The sequence below is a fragment of the Microtus ochrogaster genome, unplaced genomic scaffold, assembly GCF_000317375.1.
Source record: "Microtus ochrogaster isolate Prairie Vole_2 unplaced genomic scaffold, MicOch1.0 UNK1, whole genome shotgun sequence".
Lineage (NCBI taxonomy): Eukaryota > Metazoa > Chordata > Mammalia > Rodentia > Cricetidae > Microtus > Microtus ochrogaster.
In genome coordinates this window covers 5,459,341-5,475,751 of record NW_004949099.1, presented here as the reverse complement: position 1 = coordinate 5,475,751, position 16,411 = coordinate 5,459,341, and the positions used below count along the sequence as shown (strand labels likewise).

The following is a 16,411-nucleotide window of genomic DNA, read 5'->3' as shown; positions in this document are numbered from 1 at the left end:
TGAGTTCGAGACCAGCCTGGTCTACAAGAGCTAGTTCCAGGACAGGCTCCAAAGCCACAGAGAAACCCTGACTCAAAAAACCAAAAAAAAAAAAATAATAATAATAATAATAACAATAATAATAATTTAGAGAAAGTCAGTTAGGATTCTGAAGGAAGGGAACTTGAGACCTGTGGGAAAGGCATAGCTGGGAGGGGTTGGTAGGTGGGCTGCACAGTGTCCAAGAGTGGGTTTACACATGGAAACGCTGCATCCAGGGGCTGCCTAGGGTCTTGTGAGCAGTTTGCAGGTGGGAAGTGTTGCATCCAGCATGACTCCAGGGACAGACCAGACTGGAGCAAGAAAGAAAGAAAGAAAAGACAGACATGTGGACAAAAGCTGGTCAGGTGGTCTAGGATCTTGAACAGAGAAAGTGCAATCCTCCAAAAGCTGAGTTGAACAGGGAGGCGGGGCTATTACATAGAAATAAACAAGGTGGCAGGGTTTATAGTGTACAGCTGGCTCAAGGGAGCAGGTTTAGGTTATCTCAGTAGGAGCAGTCTCTGTAGGGGAGCTGTCTTCAGGCTGTAAACATGGTAGAGAGCGATGGTGGGCATTTTCTGCTTACACTATTAACATCCATAGGAACAAGGATGTTATGTAACACCCCGAGGAAAGTGAAGCCTTTGCCATTTCTTTGAGTCTCGTGGGCAAGGGGTGGCTTTGCCATTTTCCCATGAGTCTGGGGCCATGACCATGCCCATATCAACAGCACACATTCACTCAGGACAGCACTCACTCAGGACTTCTCTCCCCATAGAGAAGGAGTAGATGGTGGCCGCTTGATTTGACTGAGTGGCACAGCCTTGTATAGGGAACGGGGTGAGCGACTCCCATGCTGTGGTGAGGGGTTGTGGTTTCCAGCTTCAGTCCTGGGTCTCTCACTGTGTTTCAGTGAGAAGATAAAGATGGAGCTGGAGACGTACCTGCGGAGGATGCTGAAGCGCTTCAATAAAGAAGTTCAGGAGAACATGCACAAGGTGATGGCGAGGAGGACCAGGAAGAGCGGGTCCGGAGGTGACAGGCCTGTGTGAAGTTAGGTGGAGAAGAAAGATGTGCGGAGGGCAGGAGGTGGAGCGTTTGTGTGGATGTGGGGGAGAGTAGACAGCTTTACTGTCGTTGCAGTAGGTTGGTGAAGGGAGAGGTTGGAGGGTGGGAGTTAGGGTGGGGTGCCCAGCAGCGGAGGGTGAGTGGAAAACAGGGAGAGTCATGCCTGGTCTCCAGTTGCTGCTCTGAGCAGTCTGTCTCCCTCCCACATTCCCTGCTGACCTCACCGCAGCAGACCCAGGTGACAGGACGCTTCACCTGGAGATCCTGTAGTGTGCCTGTGAACGGGGCTGCTACTGAGAGGAAAAGTTATTATTTTGAACGGATGAATTCTTTGAGGGAGTGAGACACAAAGCCATGGGATATGGCTGATGCCAGCCTTTGTACTGCTGTGTATAGAAGCACAGCCAGTGTTTCCTGTCCACAAAACATCTGCACTTGGCAGCAATATCCCTGCTATCTTCAGCTGTCCCTCCACACAGGCCCTTTTGTCCCCTCCACAGGTTCACCTGCTGTGCCTGCTGGCCAGTGGCTTCTATCGAAATAATATCTGCCGCGAGCCAGATCTGCTAGCCATTGGCCTCTCTATCATCCCAACTCGCTTTACCAAGGTGCCGCTTCAACACAGGGACACCACCTTCCTCTCAAACCTGGTGAAATGGTAAGGCCATCTACTGTTCTCCAGAGCTAGGATATAGAGTTGGGTTTCTCTTGGGCTGGTTCAGGCCAGTTCTGTAGTGGTCAATTAGCATCAGAAAGGAGCATAACATTGAGGAGAAGGAAGCTTTTGGACGGCTCTTGCCTAGAAGAGAGGCTGGGCTGGCAGGAAACCCATGTGCACTGTGTTTGAGGAGTTCTGAGGCAGAAGAATACAGGAAACAGGGTACTTCCCTCAGGTGGGCAGTCTGGAAAGGGTGCCCACGTAGATGGCAACTGAGTTGGGTCTTCAGTGATGGTCAGCTTTAGCTAGTTGGTCTGAGAAGAGCCAATGCAGGTAGGTGAGTCTAAGAATCACTTGCTGTTGGTTTTGTTGGCTGTAAAAGACTAGAACTTTTCCTTCGCCTTGGCGCTATGTAAAGGAGTACTTGGTCTCCCCAGGTTCATTGGAACCTTCACAGTCAATGCGGACCTTTCAGCCAGTGAGCAGGACAGCCTGCAGACAACCTTGGAGAGGAGAATCGCCATTTACTCCGCGAGGGATGAGGAGGAGTTGGTCTATGTAAGTGGTTCTCTAGTGCACTGCTCATTAACGGGAATGAAATACGGTGTCATCCTTGGAGGATGCCTGTTTCCTGCACAGAGACCGGACTTTGCAAATACCTGGCTTCTTTAGACCTCCTGAGATCTGGCTTTGAAGAACTTAATATGCCAGGTACTGTTATTGTCATTATCTTCTCTCATCAGCTTCTTAGAGTTGTGGGACACCTCTCAGCTAGTGGCAGATGCTAATTCATTCCAGTCCTATCTCCAAGGAACTGAGAAGCTGCCTTGGGTGCAGTGCCGCCCGCCAGACTATAGACAATGCCTGGCCTTGCCTTTCCCTGTTCGAGGACACCCACTGCACTGAGTTGTCGATTCCCTTAATTTCTTCCAGATTGTGATGGTTTCTTGGTCTTTCTCTGTCTTTGGTGATCTTCACAATTTTGTAGGGAAATGCCAGGGATTAGAGCCAGGTACTTGAGGGTGGCAAGCTTGCTCTGCCAATGAGCTGCTTCCTTCAGCTCTTGCTTGGTTCGGATAGGATCTCTTATGCAGCTCAAGCTGGCCCAGAATCATGACTTCTGCCTCAACCTTCTGAGTGTTGGGATTAGGGATGTGTGCCACCACCACATGACTGCTGCTGTACACGTTGTTCTTTAAAAGTCCAGATGAAGGAAGTCACAGGTAATAGCTTTTCCATGGTCACATGGCTCTGAGACAGCCTTCCTTCTTATTTCTGGTCTTCACGTGGGTCTCTCACCGGGTGTTGTAGTAACTGATGAGAGTGGTCAGGAGCTAGTGTGAGGGTCTGGGGAGACCTTGCTGCACTGTCACCACAAGGCTTATCTCAGAGAGCAGTTCCCAACCTCACGGGTCAATAACTCAGAGCTGTGGTCCTCCAGGTAAAAGATTCAGTGTGGAGAGTGGAACACAGAAAGCAAATGTGTGACCTGGCGACATTTGTATTAGCGTGTTTCCTTCCATGACTATTTCATTTTATTTTCTTTTAATTACACTTATAACACTTGTTGACTATAGGCCAATCAAAAGATGGGTAAGCAGGAAGAGACTGACAAGCTGTAGCAGTGATAGGTGCTATCAAGTATAGAAATAGTCTTTCTATTTACATGTAATCCTTAGGAAAATAGTGACTTTTCCTGTGAGCTGAGTCTCTGCAGTGTCATTTACAACAGTGTCCCAAGGGCTGGTAGTCCGGGGCTGGGGTGATTTCCACCGTCTCCTGTCCGAGCAGCAGAGTGCATTGGGTTAGCTTCATTACACTATCCAGTCAAATATATCCTCTTGTCATCGTAGATATTTCTTCTGATTCTTCGGGCTCTGCAGCTGCTCACCCGACTCGTGTTGTCTCTACAGCCCATTCCACTGAAGCCATCTGTAGCAAAGGTGAGGCCCCTGGGGCATCTAGAGAAAGGAAGAGTGAGGAAATCATGCATTTAAGAGAAAATTGGTCAGTATCTCTTTGTGTTGTTGTTGTTATATTTACCTTACATTTGTGTATGTATCATGATACCTGTGGAAGTCAGAGGACAGCTTGTGGAAGTTGGTCCTTTCCTTCCTCCGTGTGGAGTCCCAGGGAACTGAACTCGGGTTGTCAGTTTTGGCAACAGCTGCCTTTACCCACTGAGCTCTCTTGCCAGCCTAACGATGTCGTATTTTTAAGAGCTGATATTCATACCGCCTGGACTCCTTTGAGCCTGCTTTGCACTCCCCTGTGTTAGAGGAGATGGACACACAACTGGGTGTTTAGCAGCCTGAGCTTGGTGTGCACTGAGTCATCCGGGAGAGGACTGGTTTCCGAGCTCTTGTTTCTAGCCTGTGAACCGAGTGGAGAGTCACCCGTCCGCATTAGCAGAGTGGTGGCTGATGGGTGAAGGACTCTGCCTTTTGAGATATGTGAGGAAGGATGTCATGTCATCTGAGCCTGAGACTGGTTATCGTAAGTTAGCTAAATTATGGAACAAATAAGACAGAGAATGGCAAAATTAATCTATCTCTCCCCCCTTTTCTCTTCCCTGCTCTGTTTTTTTGAGAGAAAGTCTCATGTAGCTCATATTTGCCTCAGACTCACTGTAGTTGAGGATGACTTTGAACTCCTGACCATCCTGCCTCCACCTCACAAGTACTGGACTTACAGGCATACAACAGCATGATACCCAGGATTTGTTACTATTTCAGGGGAAGAAATTGTCCACAGAAACATCGTTAGAGAGCCCCGGAGGCTCTTCAGAAACTTCCAGTAAAGTTCCAGAAAGCCACAACACACCCAAGACCAGCAAAAGAATCAAACAAGAAGAAACCTTTTCTGAGGACAGTGACAGGGCAGATGCCGGAGGGAAGAGAAGCAAGGCCACTGTGGGCAGCAGGCAGCGGAGAAAGCCCTCCTGCAGTGAGGGGGAGGAAGCCAAGCAGAAAACCCAGAGGCGTGCGCACACCCGGGCACGGCGGGTGACTGCCAAGGTGTCTTACAAAGAGAGTGGGAGTGAAGACGCAGGCAGTGGCTCTGATTTCGAACTCTCCAGCGGAGAAGGCCAGCATTCCTCTGATGAGGATGGTGAGCCCTACCCACGGAAGCAGAAGAGGGCCCCAGTTAGTCAGAGGTCAAATGCTAGGTCTAAGAGTGCCTCCAAGACACAGCATGGGCCACCAGACTTTCCAGCAGCATCCTCAAGCTCTTCAGGCAGTAAGAGAGGCAAGAAGGTTTCCAGTGGTGGCGAAGAGATAAGAGATGGGAAAGCTGCTGGTGTAGACCAGTGGCTGGAGGTGTTCTGTGAGCCACAGGCAAAGTGGGTGTGTGTGGACTGTGTGCACGGTGTCGTGGGCCAGCCTTTGACCTGTTACAGATATGCCACCAAACCCACGACCTATGTTGTAGGCATTGACAGTGATGGCTGGGTCCGAGATGTCACTCAGAGGTATGACCCAGCCTGGATGACCGCAACCCGCAAGTGTCGCGTTGATGCTGAGTGGTGGACTGAGACCTTGAGACCCTATCAGAGCCCGCTTACGGAGAGGGAGAAGAAGGAAGACCAGGAGGTAGGACACTGGCCGCCCAGGCTCAACATTGGGCAGCAATTAGACTGCCCTTTTCTGCTCATAACTATGCCCAGCAGTACATTGAAATGTTAGTGTGGTTTAGTTCTATATTTCTGAATACATTTATATTAGCCATAGAAATATGTACTTTTCTATTTGATTATGTTTAATTATCACACCAACATTTGACTTGCACATCCCCATCACAGTCTATAGCATAGTCTATCTTGAATGCAGGAACTCAAGCAGGAGTAGAGACAAGAATAGTGGAGGAAAACTGCTTGTGGACTTGCTCTCCACGCTCACGCTGCTGTGATAGTGTTGCCACAGTTTTATTGGTAAAAGGCTTCAATAGCCAGGCGGTCAAGTGCTAGGCTTTGAACCCAGGGCTGTGTGAAGTCCGTTCTTTACTTATTACCTTGTTAGTAGTTTGGAGGTTGAAGGTACTTTTCAAGCTCTGTGGTCCCACTGAGGGAGAGAGAATAATTCATCCCGGTGTGGCCACACCTCTTCCATGTGCATGCATAGCTCACAAATACACCTCAATACAACATGTATTTGTGTACAAATACACACAAATACAACATGTCTCCTGGGAAGGGAGGGACCTGGAACACAGAACGCTCTTTATAGCCAACCAAAAAGTCAGGCAAGGCAGAAGTAGAGACTTCTAAAATGTAACACAGCTGTGTCAAGAATGAACCCTGGCAGCAAGGAAAGGGTTGTTGTGTACAGCAGTCCTGTGTTGGGTGGAACTCTGCATTTCTGCATGAGAACTCGCCCACATTGGCCAGAGGTTAATTTGCATCCACTCAGGATAGGAAGAGCATGGGGTTGTGCAGCATTTGGTGCCTTGGGGGGTACACGGCAGCCCATGTGGAGTTGCCTGTTCAGTGGCGACAGGCTAAGTGGGAATCCTGCAGGTAGCGTTGTACCTAACTGAAGTGTTAGGATACCCAACCAGCTGTCTCCACCTTAGTTGCCCCATGGTTGTTCTAGTTCGCTTTCTGTTGCCATGACAAAACAATGACCAAAACCAACGTGGGGAGAAAAGGGTTTATTTGGCTTATATGCCCTTATCACTCTCCATCCTTGAGGGCAGAAACTTAAGCGGTGCCAGTCTGTAGGAGCTCCTTAGTGTTTTGAAGGGATGCCAAGAGAAAGCTTAAGCCAGCTTGGGAAACAGTGTTTGCTTCAAAGCAATGGAATTTCCTACTAATAACCAGAATTCTTAGTGACGTACAAGACTTGTGTGGATCTCAGAAAAGCTGCACGGTGGTTGCTGTAAAACTTTCGGGCCTGCTTTTGCTATAAAATGTTGATGTCACTGAGGTCCAGCCTTATGGTAGTGTGGGCTTGGTCTGCTAAGGTTTAAGGTGTCTAAGGATTGGAGACAGGTGCCTTTCTGATGCTGGTACACATTACGGCCACAGTGCCTGGCAATGTCACCAGGTCACTGATGGGTCTGGAACGTTTGTTGTCAGAATGGGTTCATGTGTAGCAGCCCATTCATACCCTCTTCGTTGTCTAGGAACATGCTCACCACTGTCCTTCTGGCCTTTGCAGTTTCAGGCAAAGCACCTGGACGAGCCTTTGCCCACTTCCATTGGCATATATAAGAACCACCCTCTATATGCCCTGAAGCGCCACCTCTTGAAATTCCAGGCCATCTACCCCGAGACAGCTGCAGTCCTTGGGTATTGTCGTGGAGAAGCTGTCTACTCCAGGTGTGTGAAGCATCCTCTTTGTCCTCCTGGTGGCCTGGAACTAGCACCTATTGCATAGGCTCCTCCTTTAATAGTATTTTCAGGGGTGAGCCATGGTATGTATGTACAATGAAGAAGAAATTAGAACTCAAAAATCAAAGTATGTAGTGAAAGACCAAGAGCAAGAAGCTGTGGGGAAAATTATGTAAATGTGGGACAGTTAACTACAAGACCATAAAAAGTGTTCCTCTTCTAATACATCAAAGCAGAGAAAGGAAGGAGTTGAGGGCACACTCACAGGCATGCCAAACCCTGTCTGTAATAAACAAGCTGTGTCCTCGAGAGTGGCTGAAAAGTGCTCTGCGTATGCTTGTATACTGCAGGCAAAAGAAGCCACCAGAAAGTCTATAAATAAAAACAAATGTACGATATTTACAAAGTGAAAACAGAAGAAAGATGAATAGAATTTAGAGCTGAGGGAGAAAAATAGAAGCAGAGATTTTGAGCAGTAGCAGTAGAAAACAAACGAAAGATGGGATTTTTAAAAACATTGATGTGAAAGGACCAAAGCATAGGGGCTGCTAATTTAAATAATGGGAAACAGGAGGCACAGGAAAGAAGTGCAGAGACCCAGCCTGAGGTGTAGTCCTCTGATGGGAAACAGGTCCTGCTTTGAGCCCTGTCATCTTGCTGGCTTCTTCCCTAAAACTGAGTGTATTCCCTGCCCGAGAGGCCACGTTTTGTTTGTTTATGTCAGTGGATGCTCAGGCCCTCCTTTCGGCTGTGGGAGTGACGCTGCTGTGTGTTAGTTGAGTCCATGCTTTACACACTGCAGAAATTTGCGCGCGCGGGGGGGGGGGGGGGGTAACTGAACTGTTTCCTCAGTGGCCACAGCATTCACCTTCCCCCCAGCAGTACACAGTGGTGCCAGTCCCTGCCCTTACTAGAAGTTACTAGTAATAGCCATTCTAATGGTTGGATGCTACCATTCTCAATCTAAGAGTGCTGTGTGTACTTCCTGGCTATGTTTCTTAGGAGTATCTATGGGGCACCTACCCATCAGCCTCTGCCTGCTGCCTCTCTCCCTGTCTGAAGTCCTTTGGGTGGTCAAATGTGATCTGACTCCAGTGGGAATGCAGGCAGGGCTGAGCCTCTACCCTAACAGGAAATGCTACCTCAGCAGCAGCCCCGTGAGGTAGAGGATGGGCTGCTTGTCCTGGCAGGTCACAAGGCTGCTGAGACTCAGGAAGGTGGAAGGGACTGCAGCGGGCCTGAGTTGAGTCCCTCGGTTGAGTCCCTATGCTGTGCTGGGCTGCACTGCTGCAGGTTTGATAAACAGCAGTAGAAAGCACATGAACAAAGCTCAGGCTGTGGGGCAGGTTCCTGATATCTGCAGACTCGATGCAAGCTGAAGAGGTGTTGGGCATGTCTGTTGAAGAAGGCTTGGCAGTGGAGGACTGTAGGCTGTGATCCGTCTCTGAGCTCGGGGTGGTGAAACCAGGGCGACTGCCCTAAGCACAGGCCCTGAGTCATTTGTTGCTTGCATATGCATCTTCCTCCACCACAGTCTGTTCGCGCCTTCAGGCAGTTTCCTATAGTCCTCTTCTGAGTTGACCACACATCCAGTGTCCCCAGCCCTCAGCAGTTACTCCTTGGTGAGTGCCGCCACCTGTTCATGCTGGCTTTCACCTCATCCTATAGGCCACAGAGAGAGCTCGAACCATAGGCTTTGGATGGCAGTCCTGGGAAAAGGGCAGCCAAAGAGCTAGGTACAGAACCTCTGGAAGAAAGCTCCAGCTGGGTAAGGGTCGTAGGTGGGCACAGGCAGTCCGAGGATGAGGCTTTTTGCACTGTGTGGTACAGGAAGAGCCTCCTCCACACGGGAGGTAAAGCCTGGGAGGAAAATTAGCAAGGCTGTGCCCACATCAACTACATACAGGCTCGGGTGAGGCCCAAAGGTCCTTCATCCATACAGTGTGCACTGAGTGTGTGCTTTGTCTTCCCTTAGGGATTGTGTGCATACTCTGCACTCCAAGGACACATGGCTGAAGCAAGCAAGAGTGGTGCGGCTTGGAGAAGTGCCCTACAAGGTAACAGCCGCCTGCAGGGAGCAGGGAGAGAGAGACCTTACTGGCAGCAAGAGCTAGGAGGAGAGGTAGTGAGGAAGCGCTGCTGGATAGGCATACCCAGCCAGAAAGGCCACCAGAAATAGCCTTTTCTTTGCCTTGAGCAGGGTTTGAGGAGATTATTTATTGATAAGGCATATATAGGAAATAGGTTTTCCAAGTAAGAAATTTAGGCCAGAAAGTAGCTCAGAAACTCATGCTATGAACTTGAAGGCCAGCAGGTTAGAACTGGGTTGCTGGGTTACTTTTGAGGTACAAGCCCTGCTTCATGGAGAAACCTATTAGCCTGGTTGCCTTGCATGACAGTTTACCAAGCATTTTGCTTATATGTGATCTGTTGCATCTCAGTGACCCTAGGAATCAATATCACAATGCCAGTTTTACAAATGAGAAAGTTAGATTGCAGACAGGATATGACTTTGACATCTTCAAGTCAGTTGTCTGTGAGGGCCATGCACTCAGCAAGGTGTTACAGCCGTTTCTCCGGGCATTGGCTCAATCACAATGACAGAGCACGGTGGCCATTATATGCCCATTTACTGCTCTTTGTCAGATGATAGCAGAGCCCTGGCAGATCAGAGCCTTGGTGGGAAGGGGTGGCAGGTTTCAATAGTGGCTGCTGCCAGCAGTGACTTGAGTGCATGGAGCTGGTCTGCTGGACCCAGAGGCCTGCTGGGATCTGCCTTTGGCCTTCCCCCTCCCAGACTAGTGTTAGCCAGTGGAATTACAGTAAAAGTCACACATTTACAGTTTTTAGTAGTCAAAGCTGGGCATGGTGGCACACGCCTTTAACCCCAAACCTAGGAGGTAGAGGCAGATGGGTTTCTATGAGTTTGAGGCCAGCCTGGTCTACAAAGTGAATTCCAGGACAGCCAGGGCTGTTACAATTTTTAGTATCCATAGAAAAACCACAAAAAAGTATTTAAATATATTCTAAATAGCATTTCAATATGTTTTAAGTATATAAATATATAAAAATATCTGATAGGTTTTTTTGTTTGTTTGTTTTTTTAAGACAGCGTTTCTCTGTAGCTTTGGAACCTGTCCTGGAACTAACTTTTGTAGACCAGGCTGGCCTCAAACTCACAGAGATTTGCCTGCCTCTGCCTCCTGGGTGCTGGGATTAAAGGCGTGCACCACCACCGCCTGGCTCGAGATATTTAACTTTTATATAGTCCTTATTTGTAATTCTGTGTGTAACTTCCAGTATCTCAGTTCCGACTAGTCCCTTCATTAGTCATGTAACAGAATGACCCCAGATTTCTCCTTTGCTCTGATCTCCATCATCCTGACTCCTGTCTCAGTGTCTCTTTCTTAAGTAACAACAGTCAAGTTGTCTTCCTAGATCAAATGCATTCCCTATGTTACAGCTCTGTTGACACAGTGACCTTTGTGACAAACCTGCCCTAGCTGCCCATCACTTCAGTCAGTGGCCTCATGTGGTGCAGGATCGATGTTGTAGCATCTGTCTCCTCCCTTTTAGACCATGCTCAGACCCCAAATGAAGCTGTTCTCTGTCCTGGGGTCCTCAATCCCCTTCCCTCCAGCTGTGCTCTGATCAGCTTTGCTGTGGTCTGCTCCCATTCTACCCTGGATTCCTCACACCTCCCACACAGACTGAGCTCTGTCAGCAAGCTCTGCTTCTTCCCCATCTGTGCAACCATTGTTGTCATGGCACATAAGAGATGCCCACTGACCTCACTGAGCACTGCTAGATGAACAGTGGCCTAGTGTGTTTCTGATGCTGTGGTAAATACCATGATCAAAAGCAGGTTGCAGGAGGGAATGGCTTACTTGGCCTGCATTTCCATATCACAGTCCGTCATCGAGGGAACAAGGCAGGAACCATGGAGGAGCTCTGCTCGCTTGCTAGGCTAGCTTTCTTACATAGCCAGACCCACCTGTCCAGGTATGGTGCACACACAGTAGGCTGGGCCCTCTCACATCAGTCATCAATCAAGACAATCTCAGACAGCCGAGGGCGAGTCTGATCAAGGTAATTCTAAAGTTGACTCTAAGTCATGTCAAGTTAAAGTAAAACCTCACCAGAGCAAACAGCTACTTTAGGAGACTGTGAGAACCAAAAGTCTGCCGAGACCCCCAGGAGTGGCTGAGAGGCTATGCCTAGAGGATTAGGCTTGCACGGGCTGTACAGGACGTCGCTTGGACCATACCAAACCTGAGTGTCCCCTTTGGTGGGCACTTCATCTAAAGAGTGGTTTTCTCAAAGATGTTTTTTGTTTTGTTTTGTTTTGGATTTTTGTTGTTGTTGTTTTCCTAGTCAGGGTTTCTCTGTGTAGCATGAGCTGTACTGGAGCTCTGTCTGTAGACCAGGCTGGCCTCAAACTCATTCACCTGCCGCTGCCTCCTGAGTGTGGGGATTAAAGGCATGCACTATCAGTGCCCGGCCAGTTTTCTCAAGGTTTTTAAAAGGAAAAGAATTAAAGGATGAGAGAGGCCACATGTAACCCTTTACAGAAAAGCTTGCTGACGTGACCCCTACACTAGAACAGCCTATGTGCCCAGGCCCAGGAGCCGATCCTTAGCCCATTGCCTGGTCTGCTCTTGTCTGTGTTATGTGACTTGTTTGCCACTCCTCTCCTTTCACCCCTTAACTCCCTAGGAAGAATCTAGGTCCTGGCTGCTAGGTGTTGTTGTGCACTGGGGGTCCTGAATAGGCACCGCTTTCCACAGGTGACACTAGGGTAGACAGCTGTTGACCACTCTGCAGAGAGCAGGGAGTTATCTGGGCTAGATCCTGGCTCTTGTCACCTATAAGACATGGTACCTTTAGTAAGTCGCTTCATCTCTAAGGCCACTTTTTCACTGTAAGGAAGTCAGAACTTAGGACCAAACTTAAAAGCCTTCATGAACTGTGCTTTAGGCATTTCATGATGGCACTCCTGTAATCCCAGATTCAGGCTGAGGCAGGAGGATCAGGAGCTGGAGACCAGCCTGGGCTACAGAGTGAACTTCTATTTCAGCCTCCCCTCCCTGAAGGAAAGAGGCAGCCCTGAAAACATGTAGTGCCCCACAGGAACTGGCTAGTGAAGGCCCACTTCTCTCAGATTGACAGCACTCAGTGCCTGGTATGGACCGAGTGCCCAGAGCAGAAAGCCTTTCTTACAACCTGGCTGTTTCCTCTGGAGTAGATGGTGAAAGGCTTCTCCAACCGTGCCCGGAAAGCCCGGCTTTCGGAGCCCCAGCTGCATGACTACAATGACTTGGCCCTCTATGGTCACTGGCAGACAGAGGAGTATCAGCCCCCTGTGGCCGTTGATGGGAAGGTAAGAACAACTCTGGGGGTTCAGAATAGGCTGCTCTGTTTTCCATCCAGCTACTTCCTGGCATGCCCATCTCTGCAGGTGCCTCGGAATGAGTTTGGGAACGTGTATCTCTTCCTGCCCAGCATGATGCCTATCGGCTGTGTCCAGATGCACCTGCCCAACCTGCACCGTGTGGCCCGCAAGCTGGGCATCGACTGCGTGCAGGCCATCACTGGCTTCGATTTCCATGGAGGCTACTGCCATCCAGTGTGCGTGAGGGGCCTTCGGTGGCAGGTGGGAGGCTGAGGCTGGTGACACTTGTTTTCCAGATTTGGCTCTGGGTTTAAAGTAAGCATTATTCTCTAATCAGTCCCAGCTTCTAACAGGAAGCAGCAGACCCAGTGCCATGAGTGTCCTGGTACTGTAGATGAAGCACTGCCCCCTAGTGTAGGTCCCAGGCTGGGGAAACCATGATCAGCCTCCTTAGGTCCTGAGCTCTCCTGTGTGAAGTGGGGACTAGGGTTGAGGACTCTCTAGCACTTAGGCAGGGGCTGTGGAGGAAGAGGCACAGGTTCCCACAAGCCTGCTCCTGCATGGGTGGCATTTGTCACTGGCTGGCCAGGAATGTCCATCAGGGCCCCAAGTGCTCAGAAAGGGCCACTGGCTTCTGGACAAGGGAAGAGGAAGGGCAGAGTAGGTAGCAGCTGAGGGAGCTCATCTGTGTTACTGTCTCCACAGAACTGATGGCTACGTTGTCTGTGAGGAATTCCGAGATGTGCTGCTGACTGCTTGGGAGAATGAACAGGCCATAATTGAAAAGAAGGAGAAGGAGGTGAGTGGTGTGGGTAGGGCCTTGGAGGAGAGCGGCAAGGTCCAGTTGGGGTGCCTGCCCAGGCCACTCGTGCATCCCGGAAGGTGGGAAAGTCCGTGTTAGCTCTTCTGCTGCTCTAACTTAGTGGAGGGCATCCTCCGGGTGCGTGCTGGGTGAAACAGCTCCTCCCACACTCCAAGTCTACTGTCCTGCCCCCTACCTGCCTGCTCAGGGACTGTGAGCTCTGACTTGGAAGGCCCAGGTCCTGGACCTGATCGCTGCCTTCCAGTCAGTGATGATTATAAAAGACTTTACTTACTAAATCTGACTTGTTGGTTTGGAAGCAAGACTTGTGATGGGAGACCCTGTTTCCCTTTTATCGTGTTGTGTGTGTGTGGTGTGTGCATGGGGGGGGGGGCACGTTAATATCTGGAATCCTCCTCGGTCATTCTTCCACCTTACTAAGGAAGAGTTAGCTCCCTGACAGCAGACAGCTTGCTCTGGGGATCCTGTGTCCACCCTCTGAGCTGGAGTTACAGGCAGGCCTGTCCATGCACACAGCATTTATGTGAGTTCTAGGGACCAAAACTCTGTCCTTCTATTTGTGCAGCAAGTGTTTTAACAACTGGGCATCTCCCCAGGCAAAGACTCTCCAAGCTGAACTGCATAGACGATGTCAGGACGTCAGGCTCTGCCTTAACGTTTCTCTGATGATGCCATGGCTTCACCTTTCCTCCCTTTATTTCTGCCTGCAGAAAAAGGAGAAGCGGGCACTGGGGAACTGGAAGCTGCTGGTCAGAGGACTGCTCATCAGAGAGAGGCTGCAACTCCGATACGGAGCCAAGGTCAGCACAGGGCCTTTGTAGACAAAGCAGTCTGTTTACCACTCAGTCACGGGCCCAGATTCTATGACATCACAGTATAGGTGGCTTTATATTAGGAAGCCTGCCTGTCTCCTCTAGCTGCTCCTGCCTTGTCCTGTGTCCTGTTGACATGGACATCTGTGCTGGGTCTAGTGTGCTGCAGAGTTCCATGTAGGCAGTTCAGGTGTGTTGGGCCTTCTATGTCTGCACTTCTTGGCTTCCAGGATTCCTAGTACTGTGACAGCTTCGGGCCTGCACACTCAACACACCTGCAATCCTTGTCTACAGTGCTGGGTTGGGGGAGGGCTCTCATCTCCGTACAGGCAGAACCTAGAGCAGTTGGCTGATGGGTACTAAGGCAGACTCATTAGGCCATGCTCTAAATGTTCTTTCCTTTCTGATCTGTCTCCCTTCCCATTGCCTGTTTGCCTGCTGAAGACACTTTAGTCATGTGTTCTCTTGAGTCCTGTTATGGACCCTTCATCTGGCTCCTGACCACCCACATGCTGCCTTCCTTTTCTATCCAGGACACACACACACACCCCGCTCACCTAGCCAGCCTCCGGGTACCACCTTAGATCCCTTAGTGCTGAAGGTGGGGCCTAAGCACTGAGCGGTTGGAAATAGCATGCATGTGTGTCAGGGTGAGGTGACACGCACGGCAGCACCTGTTTGTCAGCGCCTGGGCACCCTCTTATCACCTGTGGTTCTCACTTTAGCCCCTGGCTCAGGTGAGCTCCTAGGCTGGGGAAGGCCAGTAAGGCAGCCTAGGCCCTCCCAGCACCACACACACCCTGTCTTCCAAGGGGCCCAGACTCCAGACTGGATTCTTCTGGGGAACTTTGCTGCCTTTTAAAGTCAGCTAACCATTAATTGTGGCCCCTGCAACTGTCTTCCCCCCAGAGTGAGGCAGTAGTTCCCCATGGAAATGCGGGCGGTGGACTCTCTTCTGATGAAGAGGAAGGGACCAGCTCACAAGCAGAAACAGCCAGAGTTCTGGCTGCCTCCTGGCCACAAAACCGAGAGGCTAAAGAAGAGCCGAAGCCTGAGTACCGGAAGATGACCCGGAAGAGGCGGGCGGCAGAGGCTTCCCATCTCTTCCCATTTGAGAAGCTGTAGCGAGTGTTCACCAGGCCAGGGGGCAATTCTTGTCTGCTGAGAACGGCAGACAGCTGATGGCCTGGGGACTACAGGCCAAGTAGAAGTTGTGCTGCAGATCGGTCTGATGCCAGCCCAGCCAGATCCCCATGAGGTGCTGGAAGCTGCCTAGAACCACTCTGGGGTTTGGAACTTTCCTGGGGGATACTTTCTGACCCTGGACCTTTGTATTCCTATCTTTGGAAATGTGAGTTTGTTTTGGAGAGTCTTATCTGTTGCCCCAGCTGGCTTCAAATTCAAAATCCCCCTGCCTTAAACTGGGGGCTGATACTACAGGCATATGGTGCCATGCCTTGCCTGTCTTTTTACATTTGCTTTTTAAATAGAAATCACTGGGAAATTCCGGGTATGGGATCATTGAGGACATACCCTTCTTTAATGCTGTTCACACCTGGGATGCTCTGCTCTCCTCTCCTGCAGGCCCAGGGCATTTAGTTTTTATGCTTACTTTTTCCGAGTCAGGTTTCCAATACTGCCTGGTGCTCTTTTGTCAGAGGGGCAGGCCATCTCTTGTCAAGGCATTTTGGGGTTGATTTTACAGTAGCAGAAGACTAGAACAAAGAGCTAAAATCAAGAAAGGGAAAGCAAAGGGAGAATTATGAAAACGTTTAGTAAAAGATTAGTCAGACTACATTTTATTCAGTTCTGGATACATTTACTTAGCTGGTATATGCCATCTACTCAGGAGAAAAAGCCCTTTTAATAAAATCGTAACAGAAAATAAAGCATTTACCTAAACTCACTTGGCTGCGCATTTTCTTTCATTCAGGTTTTAACCAGCTAAGGATCTAGGTAACAGAGACTTGTGTATGTGGTGAGACTTGGAGAAAGTTCAGGATTGTTTTCATGGAGGCTGGGAACCCCTTTTACACGCTGAGGAAGCTTTGTGTGTGTGACTGTTCAATATTACTTCATCTTTGAGTCTTTAAAATGTTGAGTCACTCTTACCAAGGCAAACAAACAAAACACTTGGGCTATGACTCATACTGGACACTCTGGTAGAGAAACAGACTAGGGTCACCATGGAAACCGTATTCTCACACTTCCTGCACCAGAGCCTGACAGGCTTCCTAAACAGGATTTTATTTGGGGGTTTTGGTTAGGCATAGCCATGTTTCTGGAGATGTAACCTATTCTGGCA

The 16,411-nt window shown here is 49.5% G+C and overlaps 1 protein-coding gene across 3 annotated transcripts in view; it reads left to right on the top strand.

Annotated features, from left to right (window-relative positions):
• Xpc (XPC complex subunit, DNA damage recognition and repair factor) overlaps positions 1-16,009 on the top strand; it is a 26,664-nt gene extending 10,655 nt beyond the window's left edge. For 2 of the 3 annotated variants that reach the window (XM_005364887.3, XM_026788247.1), the window contains 12 exons: positions 935-1,019; positions 1,590-1,747; positions 2,185-2,305; positions 3,601-3,690; positions 4,483-5,340; positions 6,907-7,067; positions 9,055-9,136; positions 12,325-12,459; positions 12,538-12,707; positions 13,177-13,270; positions 14,005-14,094; positions 15,016-16,009. In XM_005364887.3, coding sequence (XP_005364944.1) covers positions 935-1,019; positions 1,590-1,747; positions 2,185-2,305; positions 3,601-3,690; positions 4,483-5,340; positions 6,907-7,067; positions 9,055-9,136; positions 12,325-12,459; positions 12,538-12,707; positions 13,177-13,270; positions 14,005-14,094; positions 15,016-15,231 — 2,260 coding nt within the window. In that variant the 3' untranslated portion in view covers positions 15,232-16,009. Of the gene's footprint in view, positions 1-934; positions 1,020-1,589; positions 1,748-2,184; positions 2,306-3,600; positions 3,691-4,482; positions 5,341-6,906; positions 7,068-9,054; positions 9,137-12,324; positions 12,460-12,537; positions 12,733-13,176; positions 13,271-14,004; positions 14,095-15,015 lie in introns of those variants that run through there. The other variant, XM_026788246.1, reaches the window with a different exon arrangement.
• The last annotated feature ends 402 nt before the right edge of the window (positions 16,010-16,411 follow it).